This window comes from Hemiscyllium ocellatum, chromosome 28, assembly GCF_020745735.1.
Source record: "Hemiscyllium ocellatum isolate sHemOce1 chromosome 28, sHemOce1.pat.X.cur, whole genome shotgun sequence".
Taxonomy (NCBI): Eukaryota; Metazoa; Chordata; class Chondrichthyes; order Orectolobiformes; family Hemiscylliidae; genus Hemiscyllium; species Hemiscyllium ocellatum.
The window spans coordinates 30,317,620-30,332,834 of record NC_083428.1 but is presented as its reverse complement, the minus strand read 5'-3'; the positions used below and the strand labels follow the sequence as shown (position 1 = coordinate 30,332,834).

General features: G+C 37.4%; 1 protein-coding gene across 1 annotated transcript in view; it reads left to right on the top strand.

Annotated features, from left to right (window-relative positions):
• Positions 1–13,384, top strand: part of marchf2 (membrane-associated ring finger (C3HC4) 2) — a 58,115-nt gene extending 44,731 nt beyond the window's left edge. The window contains exons 4-5 of the mRNA XM_060846184.1: positions 2,378–2,587; positions 6,534–13,384. Coding sequence (XP_060702167.1) covers positions 2,378–2,587; positions 6,534–6,686 — 363 coding nt within the window. The 3' untranslated portion in view covers positions 6,687–13,384. The remainder of the gene's footprint in view (positions 1–2,377; positions 2,588–6,533) is intronic.
• The last annotated feature ends 1,831 nt before the right edge of the window (positions 13,385–15,215 follow it).

The window sequence follows — 15,215 nt, the reverse complement described above, 5'->3', positions numbered from 1 at the left end:
TAAAACAAAAAAGGGTGGCTAAAATGCACATAGTTCCTTCGCAGGATGAGAAAGGGAATTAGTACTGGGTAAGGCTGAAACGGCTAAGGTCTTGAATAACTATTTTGTGTCAGTCTTCACAGTGGAAGATGTGTCTAACATGCCAAAGCATGATGTTAAGGGTATGATAGGAGATGAGGACCTCAATTCAGTTGTTATCACTAAAGGGGTAGTGTTGAGCAACTTGAGGGTCTGAGGGTAGGTAAGTCCCCTGGTCCTGATAGAATGCATCCCAGGGTGCTGAAAGAAATGGTGGAAGTTATAGTAGATGTGTTAGTGGTAATTTACCAAAATTCACTGGACTCCGAGCAGGTCCCAGCAGACTGGAAGACAACAAATGTCACACTGCTATTTAAAAAAGGGCGTAGGCAAAAGGCAGGTAACTATAGGCCAGTTAGTTTAACATCTGCAGATGGGAAAATGCTGGAGGCTATCATTAATGAAGAAATAGTGAGACATCTGGATGGAAAGGGTTCCATCAGGCAGACTCAGCATGGATTCAGGAAGGGAAGGTTGTGTTTGACAAACTTACTGGAGTTCTTTGAGGATGTAGTAAGTGTGGTGTATGGAGGGGGACAGGTATATATTGTATACTTGGATTTCCAGAAGGCGTTCGACAAGGTGCCGATATGGTTGGAGATCAGTGGTGAACGGGATGCCATGGGGTCACTCTCGATTGTTCGTAATATATATAAACCATTTGGAAGAGGAGACCGAGTGTAACGTATCCATGTTTGGTGCTGAAACTGAATTGAGTGGAAAGACAAAGTGTACAGAGGATATGGAGGGTCTGCAGAGAGAGAGATTTAGATAGGTTGTGAGTGGGGCGGGCAAGAGTCTGGCAGATGGAGTACGATGTTAGTAAATGTGAGGTTATCCACTTTGGAAGTAAAAATAGTAGGTCAGTATTATTTAAATGGTGAAAGATTGAAGCATGCTATTGTGCAGAGGGAGTTGGGAATGCTTAGTGAATCGCTAAGAGTTGATTTGCAGGTGCAACAGTATATCAGGAAGGCAAATGGACTATTAGCTTTCATTGCTAGAGGGATTGAATTTTAGAGCAGGAGGTTCTGTTCCAATTGTACAAGGTGTTGTCGAGGCCACACCTGGAGTATTGTGCACAGTTCTGGTCGCCTTACTTGAGGAAGGATAAACTGGTTTTGGAAGAGGAGGTTCACCAGGTTGATCCTGGAGATGAGGGGCTTACCCTCTGAGGAGAAGTTGAGCTGCCTGTGACTGTACTCACTAGAATTTAGAAGAATGAGAGGGAATCTCACAGAAAAATACAAAATTATGAAATGGATCGGTAAGATAGAGGAAGGCAAGTTGTTTCTGCTGGTGGGTGAGACCAGGACTTGGGGACATGGCCTCAACATTAGGGGGAGTGGTTTCCGGGCAGAGATGAGAAGGAACTGCTTTTCCCAGAGAATAGCGAATCTATGGAATTCTCTGCCCAAGGAAGCAGTGGAGACAGCTTCATGAAATATATTCAAGACACAGTCGAATGGTTTTTCCATAGTAGGGGAATTAAGGGTTATGGGGATAATATAGGTAGACGGAGCTGAGATGATGAATAGATCAGCCAGGATTTTAATGAATGGCAGAATATTCTGTTCAGGCCAAATGGCCTCCTCCTGTTTCTCTTACTATGAAACTATGAACTGTGACGTTTCTAGTTGAAGACCATGTAACTTCAGGAGCAATTATACGGAGAAGGTGTAGTGAATGCTGTTGATATGTTTCACTTTAAAATTTAAAATCGGACATCAGAGATCTAAGAAGTGGAGGGACAATAGGGGAGTGTTTTGTGCCCTGAAGTAGTCAATGATACTACTTGACATAATTGGTAGATTTTTTAAAAAAATACTGTAGCAGCACTTCAAATTTATATTGCACCTTCAACTTAGCTGAGAGAAAAGAAAAACACTCAATTTGTTGTCTCTCGTACTGGGTGGTATGCTGTCGTGTTTGAATTATTATCCTTCTCAAAAAGCAAATCTAAGTTATTGGGCTTTGAATGCATTTAGTCCATTGGAATTGGTGCCAATTTTAAAAGAGACTATAGTAGCAATCAGATAATGATCATCCAACCTTGTAGTGCAGTTTGGGGAAGGTTTCCACAACACACTACCTGTAAAGAAAAATCACAGATTAGCTTATAAAGAACAAGTATATAGCTTTGTTGCATTGCACACTAGAATTTGTCTCTTCTTTCCTGGCATTACAAATGTGACCATTTCCTTACGGTATTTATCAAGACACAACAAGTTAATTCTGCTGTATCTTTCTTTTGAAGTACTTGTATTTAGATAGATAATGCAACTGTCCTGTTTTTCAGTGGCTCAGAGATCCAGGTCCCAGGAATGAGAAGAGGACATTATTTTGTGACATGATTTGCTTTCTTTTCATCACGCCATTAGCAGCAATCTCTGGCTGGCTTTGTTTGCGAGGAGCACAGGATCATCTACAATTCAACAGCCGCCTGGAGGCAGTTGGACTCATTGCACTCACTGTTGCACTTTTCACCATCTATGTCCTGTGGACACTGGTGAGTAGAATCATAGAATCCCTACAGTATGGAAACGGGCCATTTGGCCCAACAAGTCCACACTGACCCTCCGAAGAGTAACCCACTCAGACCCATTCCCCTCCCCATTACACAACATTTACCGCTGACTAATGCACCTAACCTACACATCCCTGAACACTATGGACAATTTAACCTGGCCAATTCACCTAACCTGCACATCTTTTGGATTGTGGGAGGAATCCAGAGCACCCGGAGGAAACCCACGCAGGCATGAGGAGGTTGTGCAAACTCCACACAGGCAGTCGTGCAAGGCTGGGATCGAACCCGGGTTCCTGCCGCTGTGAGGCAGCAGCCACCATGCTGCCCATTAAGACATTAAGAAAAATATGAGATTAAGCATCACCGAGTCATTCCATTGTAATTTTGTTTATTCGCACGTTCTTCCTTTCTCATCTCTCAATGCTTACTGTGTTAATGTCACTTTGTGAATTGATGGTAAACAATAGTCATCAAGTCACCAACATTCCAATTTAGATTTATTAGTTTAATAAGCCTGAATTACTAAACTTTACACCTAAAATAATTTCACTCCGAAACAATGCTTTCCTCCTCTTATCACTCATTATGAAGGTGGGATTAACTATATTCATTTGGAAAAATTCCAATTCAATTCATAGATTTTGCCATTTTAAATAACTGATATCTCAAATATTGATGGGTTAGATCAGAAATAAGTCTTTGAAATACTTACAGAATTGCGTTGTCCTTCATTAAGTAAGCAAAAAATTGCAAAACCATGTTTCAGTCCATAAAGTTTCTGTAGTTTCCACAAGTTTGATTTTATGTTTTATAAAGACTTAGCATCTTTTAAATTGATATGTACACCATGATCATTTTACTCTGGCTGATGTAACAGATAAACAGAGTTATACTCTCAAATATAAACTCATTATGGTCTAAGTATTTTTTTCAATGAATGAATCAATCACTCAATGAAGGGCAGGCATCAGAGACAACCAGGTAGCATTGCTGCAAGTTTCACCAAAAATTTAAAGAAATGAGTCAGCCCTATTTTCAATATGTTTACTTATTAAAACAAAAAGACCATCTGGCCCCATACCTTCAAACATAATGGAAGAGGTCCTTTAGGGAAGGAAACTGCCATCCTCATCTTGTCTGGTATGTATGTGACTTCAGAACCACAGCAGTGTGGCTGACTCATAACTGCCCTCGAGGCAATTTGTGATGGGTGATAAATGCTGGCCTAGCCAGCAATGCTCTCATCTCATAATGAATAAAAAACAGGTTAAGTTTATTTTTGTCAGTATGGTTTTGTGGTAATTTGTTCTTTTGGATTTGCTGCAGATTGGATTATGGGCAAGTTTTCCTCAGAGTTCTAAATAATAATAGCAGTGTTGCCTAATTAAACCGTTTACTTCAAAATGCATTGTTACACAGTTGGTGGAGCTCTTCATATCTGCTTTGAGTGGCAGAGATGTAATGGATCCAGATTTCTGGTCAGATAAACTTTGTGGGCAGAAGAGTAGCTTAAGCAGATGTTTGGATCAATGACCAAAATCTTATTCAAACAGAGAGTTTCCAGGTTCTTTCTGACAAAAGAGAAATTTAGGGTGGGAATTCAGGACTTGGGGCCTTGGCAGTTGAAGGTACGGCCACCAATAGTACTTTGGTAGAACATTTAAAATCGGTGTTGCCCAAAATGCCAGAATTGGTAAAAAGCTGACACACCAGAGGAAAGTTGGGCTGGAAGAGGTTACACAGGTGAGAGGAGGCAAAGCCTTGAGGGATTTGATGATGTGATGAGCGTTTTAAAATTGAGACATTGCTTAATTGGGAGCTTAGTTGGTCACCAAGCACAGAGCTGATGGGTAAATGAGTTTTGTCATAACTTAGCACATTGATCGCAGAGTTTTGGATGACCTCATGTTTATGGAGAGTAGAAAGTAGGAGACTGGCCAGGGATGTATTGGAATAAAACATGGATTATGGTTTGAAGGACACATGAGGTAAGGCAGGAGTACAAGTTAAAACAGATGATCTATTAGTATAGATATATAATCAGAAATGCCAACATCAGTATGACACCAATGTTGTAAACATGCTGGTTGAGCCTGGGCGATTCCTAGGCAGATGGAATTGTTGTATAGGTTTGTGGTAGGGACTAAAGACAGTGACTTTGGTCTGCCTAGTATCTAGTTGCAGGAAATTGCTGCTTATCCAGTATTAGAACTTAGAACAGTCCAGCACAGGAACGGGCACTTCAGCCCTTGATGTTGTGCCAAACATGATGTCAAATTAAACGAATCCCTTCTGCCTGCCCTTGGTCCACATCCCTCCAATCCTTGAGCTTATCGGAAAGTCCTTTAAACACCCCTATCATGTCTCTATCCAACACCACTCATAGCAATGTGTTCCAGACTCCTACCAAACTCTGTGTAAAAAACACTTGCCCCTCAAATCTCCTGCAAGCTTTTCCCCCCTCATCTTAAATGCACACCCTCTAGTATTAGACATTTGAACTCTGGAGAAAAAGATTCTGACTGTCAACCCTGTCTATGCATCTCCTAATTTTACAGACTTCTATCAAGTCTCCCCTCATCCTCTGCCACCCCAGAGAGAACAGCCCAAGTTTTCTCTCCTCTCCTTACAGCTCACATTCTGTAATCCAGACAGCATCCTGGTAAACCTCTTCTGCACCCTCTCCAAATCATTGGTGGGTTGTTTGTTTTAGCCATTTAATTTTAAGTGGCAGTATTTTAATATAAAATTTATTCCAAAATTATTCCAACAACCTAAATGATACAATGCTGTAAGTGATAATATTCTGTCTCAAAATCTTACTGCAATGATGGGACTTTTAATATGCATGTAATTTTGTTTTCCTCATCCTTTATTTTAAGGTTATTGATTTAATTGCTTTACTCAAAACAACCATTTTATCAATATTCTATACTGGGCAGTTACTATGCTCCTGTCAGAATTAAAGAATATATGGACTTATCATTTGCTGCAATACAACAGGAATGCTTTTTTTCCCAAAGTTATGCACTTTTAAAACCTGAAACAAATTGGAACAATCCCAAGCACCTCACCAATGCTCACCTCTTAAAGAAACACTGTTCTAATATGACATATTCAACTATAATACATAACAATCAGTATCCAGATGCCAGTTCTGAAATGATATTGTGAAAATGGTGCAAAATGACTGATGTTTACTAATTATCTTGTAGAACATTGGGTAGCTCCAGTTAGCTGCTTCCCCACACCAGTGTAGTTTGCAACATAAGCTGTGTGTAGAATTGTTACTCTGAAACTATATGTGGAGTCGTGAATTGAGACACTGACCTTCCACTACATTTTCAGGAGTTGTTGCCCACCTTCTGTAATGTAAATGTAAAATTATTGTTGCAAAGTTTTTGGACACATGATGCATGTCCTTGTAGTTTTAAAACTTTATGTCAAAACCCGAGAATGACATGTTTTGAGACAAATGTCTGTCATGAATGTTTTCCCACTTAATAACAAATTTTGCTGGTGCAAAGTGAAATTAAAGCTATAGAATTATAACAGGACAAACTCCCTGTGTTGTGACTTTATTAGCACATAGTGACATTTTCCTGGGTCTAAAGTACAAGGTTCGAACCCTGTTCAAATTTAAATTCTCTAATTATCAACAAATCTGTCTTGATGATATGGCCTCTGTGTCCCTGTGCAAAAGGAGAAAGAAATAAACTCAAATTCCTGCTTATGCTTGCTGTTCTTGAGGACACAGCTGTATTTATCAATGATCTCAGCCTACCGATATGTTTCCCAAGCTGACACACAGTCAACTCCAGAATATCATCAGATTCTTGGGGAAAGTCAGTAAGTGGGAAGAATGAAATTTGAAGAGATATGTTCAGTACTTGTAAAAATAACACATGCTGATTTTTGCCCAAAGGTTTCCTTCCGTTATCACTGCCAGCTCTACTCCGAATGGCGAAGGACCAACCAAAAGGTCCGATTGATGGCTGCAGACCATAACAGTGCTACTCAGCATTCTCTTCTCTCATCAAAGCTCATAAGAAAAGATTCCAGTGAAACAATTGTGTGAATTTATTGGTAAATATCGATAGAGAAATGAAAACTCTCAAAATTCACATTTGTCCTCAAAATGTGTAAAGTAACTCCAGCCAGCATCAGCAAAACAACAGCAACTTGTTTATTGGAATACATGCAAGAAAGAAACTTCATTTGCAACACTCTCAGGAGCCACTAAATATGCAGCCAGCATTTAAATGCAATTCTAATGAACAGTGGGATTAAAACATCATATTTCCATTATACAATTGGATGGTGGTTATTCTCCCATTGTAAGGTTAAAGCTTATGGAATAGTAACATGGAGTTTGAAATGTTGACAATCATTTGTGCTATCCTGCACAAAATAACCGGGCAAAGAACAAAAGAATGAGATATGTGTGTGATCTGATCCTTCTTTGTTATAAGAGGCAGCAACCAGCTGTGAACATAAAGTAAACCCTTGGCATTGCACAGTATTCAGCTATTGGATTGGTCAGCACTAATTATGTGAAGACCTGGGAGACCCTCCGAATTTTATTTTCGCTGAATATTATTTTTAAATAGAGAAGTGGCAAAGCAGACATGCAAGCATAATTGGAATTCAGCAAGTTTAAATGTGAACCTACAGGTCTGAGTAGTATCATTTTTTAAATTTCCTTAGAAGATGAGATAGGATATACTCCAATGACCAGTGTACATTATCTAGCACTGGTCTTGTGCATCACTGATGTACAACAACTTAATGTCTCAAAAGTGGCATATAATCACATTCTAATATTGGTGTTGTGACATTTTTTTATTGGCAATTATCTCCTGACTTCAACAAATTACACTCTTATTGTCAAATACTCTGCATGTTTTTAAAAATCACATTTTTGCAATATAGTTAGCAACACTACAATCAGTTTCCTGTACTTGTGACCACAGTGCATAGTCAGAGAGCTTGGGAATGTCACTAAATGACAACTTTGAGAAATAATTTGTAATATTTAAAACTGTGAGAATTTATTCAGAAAAAGCTAGAGAAAACAAAAGTAATCAAAATGAATAAGTGGAACCATAGAAATCATAAATCTTCAAAACCTGTATGAGAAGTAAAAGACGCCTGGGCAAATGTTGTTCGAAGCACTTATTATTTTTCATTGCAACTAATTTGACAAAATTTGGCTTGAATTAAAACCTGTTATACAAACTTTATTTGTTTTCCAAATATGATGGGTTTGGAAGAGGTGTTCACTTCCAAAATTTATCTTTCCCTTTTGAAGGTTAGCTGACTGCAGCAGATGGAAGGACATTTTGCTTTCTAGTCTGGTAGAGTAGATTTCTGTTTCCTGCCTTTCTTTCTATGTCATCCATAAACATTTGATAAGTGAAATATCAAAATAATACTGTACAGTTTGTGAAAATGTTTAAAGAGGGCTTATAATATTAAAACTCGTTCAATGTGTTTACCACCTTTTTATAGTTTTCAGAATGTTTGTTTAGTTTTTATTGCAGAATTCTTGGTGCACAATTTAAGGGCTTTGTGCAATTCCAGTGTGATGTAAAGTTTAAATGTAAGTTTAGGGAGACTGTAACTTTTTTAAAAATTTGTTTAATTCAGTATTTCTCCTTCTGATCATTGATTTTTAAATTGAAATTGATGGTGATAGAGCAATGAGCACTGATTGTGATTATACAGTTGAAAACTCTCACTCGTCATCACCTTTTTTTTCTTCCTTTGAGGATAATTATTTTATAGCAATTCATCAATTTATGATTACACTTCTATTGTTCAATATTTCTTAAACTGAGATTCAGTCTGACACGTAAACATCGTCACCATGTGTTCTGGTGCATGAAGCTCCATTTTCTTATTATCTGCACAAAAAATGAAAAACTGCCACATTGCATCCTCTATGTAATTTATTGTCAAAGAAAACTAAACATTATTTGCATTCCTGATTCTATCACCACTTGCACAAGAAAGAGCAAAACTGAGATAAAAAGAAAAGCTTTCAAGCTAAAACAAAGTGCAGAGAACGTTAGAAATGCATTTTGTTTTTGTTAGACTTTCTACATTTCTGAATTGTTGAAGTAATGACAGAATTTCAGTAAAACAAAAGCAAAATCCTATTTGGCAAACGGTAAATTACTAGTGAGTGTGCCTTCGTCGTATGTAAGTTTACATGGAGTATTTGTATGAGCAGATTGTAAGCAGTCTTGTTCTGCAGTTTGAACTTTTAGTTAGAAATTCTACATATTGATACCTATATGCTTCCAAGCACATCAATTTGATGCATAAGAAAATTGGCTTAATAAATATAACATCAATGTTTTAGCTAGCTTGCTAGCCAAGAAGAAATAAATATCATGCTTTATAACATTTTCAGGACATTTGAAAGCACTTCACAGTCAATGGATTACTTTTGTAATGCAGCCATTTATTAAACTTGAAAGTAAATTAGTAGACAATTTTTGTTCAATAAGATGCCAGAATAAGCAATGCAATGAATGAATGCTCAAAAAAGTTTGGTTGTGGTTGAAGGAGGTATGTTAACTGAGAGACTAGTGGAACTGCTGTTGCTCTTCAAATAATCTGAGAGATGATTTTTGCTCATTTGAACAGGGCCCTGATTAAATGTCTCATCCAAATAACGGCACCTGACTATGTACTGCTTAGCCAGCACTCCAGCTTCTGTATCAGGTGGAATTTATGTGCCCAAATCTTGACTGGGGAAGGAGGGGGTGTGCTTCAACCCATGAGCATCTGACTTGGTGCGGAGTGCAACCAACTGAGCCAAACTGATTTTTTTTTAATTAAGGGAATTTTGGAAAATTTTGTTTTTCTTGAACTAAGTCCCTTTTAATGTAATTTTCTGGCACTTGTTTGAAATTATGGCTTTTTTTTTTCAATTTTAGTAAAACATAGTATCTAATGTTCTTTGACTTTGTGTGAACTGTTGTGATCCTCACCTCTTTAAATTAAGGTTCAATTGTTTTGTCTGTGTCTGTACAGCAACCTTTCTTTTGGCCAGGTTCAGAAATCCCAGTAATGTAATCTGTTAATGGCTTTTGAAATTGCCATTTCTGAAAAACTGCTTTGTCTTACATTCCAATGTCTGACTGCTCAGAAAATCTTACTAAATTAGGTGACAGACACATCATTATTGTTAGTACCTATAAGAGATGAGTTCCTGCCTGTAGGTTTCAGATACAAAACTGTACTGTATGAAGTATGTGAGTTTGTTTACATTTCCTCTGTTTGCTTCATGTGGTTGCTGACATTGCAACCTGCCACCTCGAGCCTTAATTTTATTAATTGAACCTCTTTTTACTTCCCCAAGTAACTCCAATATACCAGTTGGATAAGTTTTGCTTGATAATTTTTTTCTTGCTTTGATAGGTTTCTTAATCTGTGTTTAAAATGACACCTATACATGCTACAAATGCAAAACTTATGATTTTTTTAAGCAACATGGTACATCCTGATTGGATGTCTTTAATTCTTGGCACATGCCCACTTTTTTGATGAATTTGTTGAATTTGCTTGAAATATTTTGTTGAAATTGTGGTCTTCACATTTCATGTGACATGCAACTTTCAAAATTGCATTTAATTCCTGCCAAAATCGTTTTGTAAAATACATTTGCAACATGAATTGGTTAATTTTCATTTGATTACTAGAATTGATTAAAATAATGTTTTGCCTAATATTAAGTGAAATGTAACAGTGGATTAGCAGGCCTGATTTTTATGCCTGGTTGAAAGTGAGGTTACCGGAAACCTAAGAAATGGTTTGAACGAAATTTAAGATAAGAATGATAAATGGTTTCTGATTCACTGATGTTGGGATCATAGCAAGAGTGTTGTTACACTGAGAGTTTAGCAATCCTGAAACAGAAGGGGGGGAATTCAGTTCACAGTCACTTTCCTAACCACTGCCAATATACCCCAATGCAGATATTTGACATGTAAAAAAGAATGAGGGTAGACTCATTATTAAGTAATGAGTATTAAGTAATAAGTATTAAATAATCTTTTAATAGTTTCTGACAATGCTCACCACATTAAAACATGGCTGTTTGAATGAAATATAGGACGAGTGAACACAACTTTTACTTCAGCAAGAGGTGGTTTATTAGGGATTGATTGGGGGGGATTTTTATTTCCCATTTTGTAGATAATAAACACTTCAAGGAACTGACCCAATATGAAACATTACAAAAACGTAATATCAAAGAATAAGGAACTGGTTTGGTGTTGATTCATCCAATGACTGTCAGCAGTGTTAAACAAATAATGTTGAAAAGTGCAGGAATGCAGTTGAGATCTAATCCTAATTATGGCACAAAGTTGAGCTGCTAGATTTAGACATGCTGTGAAAGTTTTAATTATCAGTCATTGTGAGAAAGAAACAAACCATCATTTTAAAACCATTTTTCTATATCTTTAGCTAATGACTTTTATTTCTTTCTTTTGAATATCTTTAAAAAAACTTAAGACATGAATTGGTGCACAGGTATTTGTGTCAGTATTTTTTAAATGAATTTTTGTCCCCAAAAGTCTTACCAGCTGGACCAATAGAGATGCAACATTTATTGAACTGTGCACAACCATGATTTCAATCCATTGATTGTCTTAGACTAATTGGATCCAAAGAAAATGACCCAGTTGCAGACTTTGACGTAATTGTTATTTTTTTATTATAAAAGTTCAATAGCTATTCTGTACTGCCATCTAACTAATTGGACAGAGAGGTAAGGTTAGGCAGATTTGGGCCTTGAACTGTTGGAGTTTTGAAGAATGAAAGGTAATCTTATGGAAACACACAAAATACTGATGGAATTTGACAGGGTATATGCTGAAAGGATATCAGAAAGCAGGAAGGTTTTCCCTTTGGATAGACAAGAAAATGCAGTTTAAAAAGGGATCTTCCATTTAAAATAGAAATTGGGATGACTTTTCTTCTGAGGGACATGAATCTTTGGGGCACTCTTGAATAATGGAGGCATAATCATTGAATACTTGTAAACTGAGGTAAAAAGGGAGTGGTTAGTCACCCAGAGTAGATTGAAATATGAAGTTTATGCCTCAATCAAATCAGCTATGATCTTATTGGATGATTGAGGCTGGTAGGACTGAATTGCCTTCCTTGCTGTCTCAGAAGTGGCCACCTCTCTGTGGCACTGTGGAAACTTCTACATTGCCAGTCTAAGTCAGACAGTTGGCAATGTGGATTATCTGGCCACTATCTTTAATTAAGCGCAGATTAGGTAGCAGCTCATTAAGAGGCCTCTTCAAGGGAACTGCCACTGTGATATCACTGCCCATCTGTTCAGGCTCAGGACCCGCTTATGGTCCCAGCTTCAGGACTCACCCCCTTTCCAAGAAAATAGACCTGTGTATTTAGTCCTAAATTAGCTGAAGCAGTTATTTGTTTCAAATTAATGCTGTTATTTCTGGTTAGTGATTTATCTTTAGATGTTACTCTTTGTATAATATAAAACTATGATTAATTTCTTTTTTAAAAAAAAAGCAAGGTTACTGGACCATATTGAACAGAAATTTCCGGTTTAATCCCTTTATTTTTTGCTGGTATGACAGTAATGGCAGTCAGTGTTCTATGAATCAAAGAGCGAGTTATCAGTGGGTTTTTTTTAACTCCTTAGTGCTATTCCTATTGGACAATATTGAGCAAGAACAGGGTCTAGCTGGTCATTGATACAATGTAGTCATTTTTGCCTCTTCTGCTAAATATAGAATGGCAAATTAAGTAAGGCAGTAGAGGAACTTTCATCCTATCAAGGAATTGATACAATTGCGAAGGGAAGAAAAATTAAGAGGATAATTTTTTCAGTACTTTAATATCCTTTACGCGCCTTCTTTATTTTTGCACAAACAGTAAGTCCATATCTAGAATCTGTCATCCGCAATGTTTTTTGTACGTTAGGTACTATTAACCCAATCAAAATAATGCACTGATTTATATGTGTACTACTCAGTTCTCAGCCTGAGTATTGATCATGGAAAATTTTCATCTTCTGAAATTCTGAAATTCTTCTGTCCTTTGTGTGGTCAGATGTCAAAATGGTGCTTATCACCTTCTATTATGGTAAAACTGTTCTGAAATTCACGATCTAGGTGGAGTTTTTTTTAAGTTCTATTGTATGAGGAAAGATACTGTGGCAATAGGAGGATATGATTTCTGTAAATCCTCCCTAAACCTGTAGTGTTTGAAGATAGCACTCTAAAATAACTTGAACAGAATGCCGCTCACTTTTGTATTTAAGTATCAATTAAAGCTGAAGCTTTGTCCTTGTTGAGAAAATTTCAGTAGAGGATTTAAAAAATGTTCGGTATTTGTTTCTGACTCTTTGAAGGTCTCTTGGAAAAATCTAAAAAAACATCCTTTAAGAAGCCTCTTACTTATGCAGTTGGTTATTTAATAGTGTTTTTTTTTCCATTTTATTTCATGGTAGATGTTTGGTTTCAAGTGTGTTTTTGCAACAATTGAATTGAGCTCTTCTCTGAAAGGATTTTGCATGGAAATAAAGTGAGGGCCTGGACACCTCAAGGTGTGTAGTAAGTTCTTGTGGTTCTGTCCCAGCAGTAGTAAACCGTTACATATATTGTTAATGTCATTACTCTTGGAATGTATAATGTTTTAACTATCTGGTTTGTAGTTGCTATAAATTGTGTACATATTTACAATCATTATATTCTGGCTATTACCATTATTATAATGCCTTTGGGTAATTGTCTTCATTCCATTTTTGTAAATATGATACATGTATTCATAATTCAATTTCATATCTTGAATAAACTATATCCAAAGTCACTTTTATGCTGTAATTATTTTACACATTAAATGCTATAGAAGAATAAATTTTACTTAAGTTTTACCTTGATTAAATAAATTAAGTTAATCTGTACCACTTTACCATTTTTGTGAATATTTCTATTTTATGAAACGGTGTATCAAATTTTTGCATTAGCTGTTAAAACTGGGCCCTATAGACAAGGCAGAATTACGTTTGATCCCAACAGAACAACAGTTGAAGTAAAGGGTACCTCAATGACATGAGTTGGTCAACACTCCTGCTTCTGACTGTTCCTTGACAACAACTGGAAATTGTACACGTAGGTGGTGTTTGGTGAGGGCATGAGTGGTTTTGGCCCTGACTTTATAATTGGCTCTGCCTTCCTTGGCACATATGCAAATTTTTCCCATTTTAGTAGAGTAGTTGGTGGTACCATCGCCAAGACCAGTTCGATGTTTGTTGGAACTGGGGGCACATCCACTAAATCATCTCTTGTATTGCTAACATAGCACCTATGGGGGTTATAACTATTGAACCATAGAATATTACAGTGCGATACAGGCCCTTTGGCCCTCGATGTTGTGCTGACTTGTGGAACCAATCTGAAGCCCATCTAACCTACACTATTCCATTGTCATCCATCTGTTTATCCAATGATCATTTAAATATCCTTAATGTTGGCGGGTCTAATACTGTTACAGGCAGGGCATTCCATGTCCCGACTACTCGGAGTAAAGAACCGATCTCTGACATCTGTCCTATCTCTTATCACCCCTCAATTTAAAGCTATGTCCCCTCGTGCTAGCCATCACCATCTGAGGAAGAAGGCTCTTACTGATCACCCTATCTAATCATCTGATTGTCTTGTATGCCTCTATTAACCTTCTTCTTTCTAACAAAAACAGTCTCAAGTCCCTCCACCTTTCCTCATTCGACCTTCCCTCCATACCAGGCAACATCCTGGTAAATCTCCTCTGCACTCTTTCCAATGCTTCCACATTATAATGCAGCAACCAGAACTGTACACAATATCCAAGTGTGGCCTCACCAGAGTTTTGTACAGCTGCAACATGGCCTCGTGGCTCCAAACCTCAATCCCTCTACCAATGAAAGCAACACACCATACGCTGCCTTAGCAATCCGAGCAACCTGGGTGGCAGCTTTCAGGGATCTGGATTCACTTCTCCACCGACTTGTATAATGCCCTTAGTCACCACAGCTGCCTACAGTTGCAATTTGAAGCGATATGTGCCTGTATTTCTTGAAATGATCGATATTCCATATTTTGTGTCAATGCCTGCAGATTTGGTTTAAAGAAAGAGAAACTCTGCTGAATATAATTATTGTCTAAGAATTTATAACTTGCCTTCATTTATTTTTTTTTGCAAATCAACCTGTAGCATGGTACAACAAGATTTTTTTTCACAAATCTGTTTGTTGGTATACGAGTGTCACAGGCAAGACCAGTATTTATTCCTCGTAACTAGTTTTCCTTGAGAGGGTAGTGCTGAGCTGCTGCCTTTTAGCACTTGAGCCTGTGTGAAATGAAGTCCAGTAGTGCTGGTGGCTAGAGAGTTTTATTTAGATGAAGTTTTGGCAATGGAATAATTATGTGTCCATACTAGGATCACACTTGGAGAGAAACTTAGAAAGGAAGCACACATGAACATATATCACTATGTTCATATCAGTTGAAGTTGAGGGTTTGAGAGCTGTTGCCAGACAAGCTTTGATGAATTACTGCATCTTGTAGATGAT